The following is a 1811-nucleotide window of genomic DNA, read 5'->3' as shown; positions in this document are numbered from 1 at the left end:
GTAACCTGGCAGACCCTTTCTAGCAGATATCCCTGGGGCTCCGTGACTCCACCAAGGAATGTAAATGAGATTATCCCACTAGTATGATAACCTGACTGAATCTTTTGATCAACCAGGACCTTTGTTCCTGTTCCCCCCTACTCTGTACCCCACACATATCCTATATAAGCCAAGCCATCACCCCAACACATTTGCCATTGATTTGTGGTGCCGTACCCCAATGGCCGCCGGCTAATAAATTCTCCACTTAAAACTTATACTCTGTGCTGTGTCTCGCTCGCTTCTGGTATAACAGTAACTGGCATTGATAGAGCACCTACTATGTGCCAGGCCCTGTGCTAAGTGCTTTTCCCAGATTACTTTTGGTCTAGGTCTGGGGGCCTTTGGTCGGTGTCTTTGTCTCCCTGCAAAGCCTTCAGAACAACTCTTGTTTACGTGAATTTGCTGTTCTGTGCTTTTGGAAGGGGTTAAAATATCCAGGCTTGCCCAGTTTTGCACCGGATAAGCCTGGAGAAATCTTCCTGATGGACCTAAATGAAGATGAGCCAAAACCCTGGGCCCTGCCAATCAGGAACGCGTTTGATGTGCAGTCATTTAATCCACATGGGATCTGTACCTTCATTGACAAAGGTAAGGCTCCTCTGCACACCTTGGGAAGGGGTGATACGGGTCCTGCATGGAGCTGCTGCCAGAAGACCCAGGTGGGGAGTGGCTCTTAGGAGCTCAGTCCTTCAGTATTCAGGACATTGCCCCGAGAACACACTCAGGTATTTGCCTGCTACAAACCCTCTCCCCCTTGGGAGACGACATCAGAGAATTCTGAAGGGGTGGCTCTAAGTCCTTGGGTGACAGATGCAGTGCCCATCCCTGGACCAAAGGCAGAGCAGGAAGTGGACTTCTGCCCCCCAAGAAAGGGAATCCAGAGCTTTTTAAAAAATGTATTTTGAACTTAAATACATTATAGGAAAAGAAAAAAATATATTATAAACTTAAATATTAAAACTTAAATAGAAATGGGAAAAGTAAAAAAAGCACTGCCATATATACAGCAGAACTTACGAGAGGATTCAAAATACACAACAACTTTACATTTCAAGAAAGTCTATGTAATAAATACTATGCATTGTGTTGAGAGCTGCACAGCTTTTCTTTGCTTCCTTGTGAATTTTCTTTTATGCTCTGCTGTGCAATTTTACTTTGTTCTCTTTTCTCTGTTCCCCCATCCCCCAAGAAGGTACAATTAAGCACAGATATATTCATATATATTTTTATATATATATATAAATATATATCTACACACAGACACACACATACATACGTGTACATATACATACACACAAATACACATATGGATATCCATGCATACAAACATAATACACATATGCACATATGTACACAAAGATATGTACATGCATATACACATACCTATAATCATACTCATATGTAGACATATACACTCATTTGCATCTACACAAGACCACAATGTACTTCTTCATCCTCTGTTTCTCTGAGGGTGGATAATGTCTTCCTTCGTGAGTGCAAATCTTTCCATATTTTTCTAAGTCCACCAACTTGTCATTTCCTACTTCCCAGCGTTGAACCTGAAAGTTTGGTTGAAGAAGGCAAACAAGCTTGGTGATAGAAAAATCCATGTTAAAACATAGCTAAGCTAGCTTATTTGTACATACAAGGAGTCAGAGTACAAGCTCTGGCTGCTGAACAAAGGAATGAGAAAACTTATATACGTTATTTTTAGCAGACTCCACAAGCCTGTGTTACCTCAATTTTATGATCCCCATGTATGTTTAAAC

At 41.4% G+C, this 1811-nt stretch overlaps 1 protein-coding gene across 1 annotated transcript in view; it reads left to right on the top strand.

Moving 5' to 3' along the window:
* The first annotated feature begins 482 nt into the window (after nucleotides 1–482).
* The window catches only part of LOC118850271 (serum paraoxonase/lactonase 3-like), a 120656-nt gene continuing 119327 nt past the window's right edge, over nucleotides 483–1811 (top strand). Inside the window, exon 1 of the mRNA XM_036759538.1 lies at nucleotides 483–630. Within this exon, the coding sequence (XP_036615433.1) occupies nucleotides 525–630 (106 nt within the window). The 5' untranslated portion in view covers nucleotides 483–524. The remainder of the gene's footprint in view (nucleotides 631–1811) is intronic.

Source organism: Trichosurus vulpecula, chromosome 5 (genome assembly GCF_011100635.1).
Source record: "Trichosurus vulpecula isolate mTriVul1 chromosome 5, mTriVul1.pri, whole genome shotgun sequence".
In the NCBI taxonomy this organism is placed as follows: domain Eukaryota; kingdom Metazoa; phylum Chordata; class Mammalia; order Diprotodontia; family Phalangeridae; genus Trichosurus; species Trichosurus vulpecula.
Note: the sequence above shows the minus strand (reverse complement) of the source record. Positions and strands in the feature narration are given on the sequence as shown.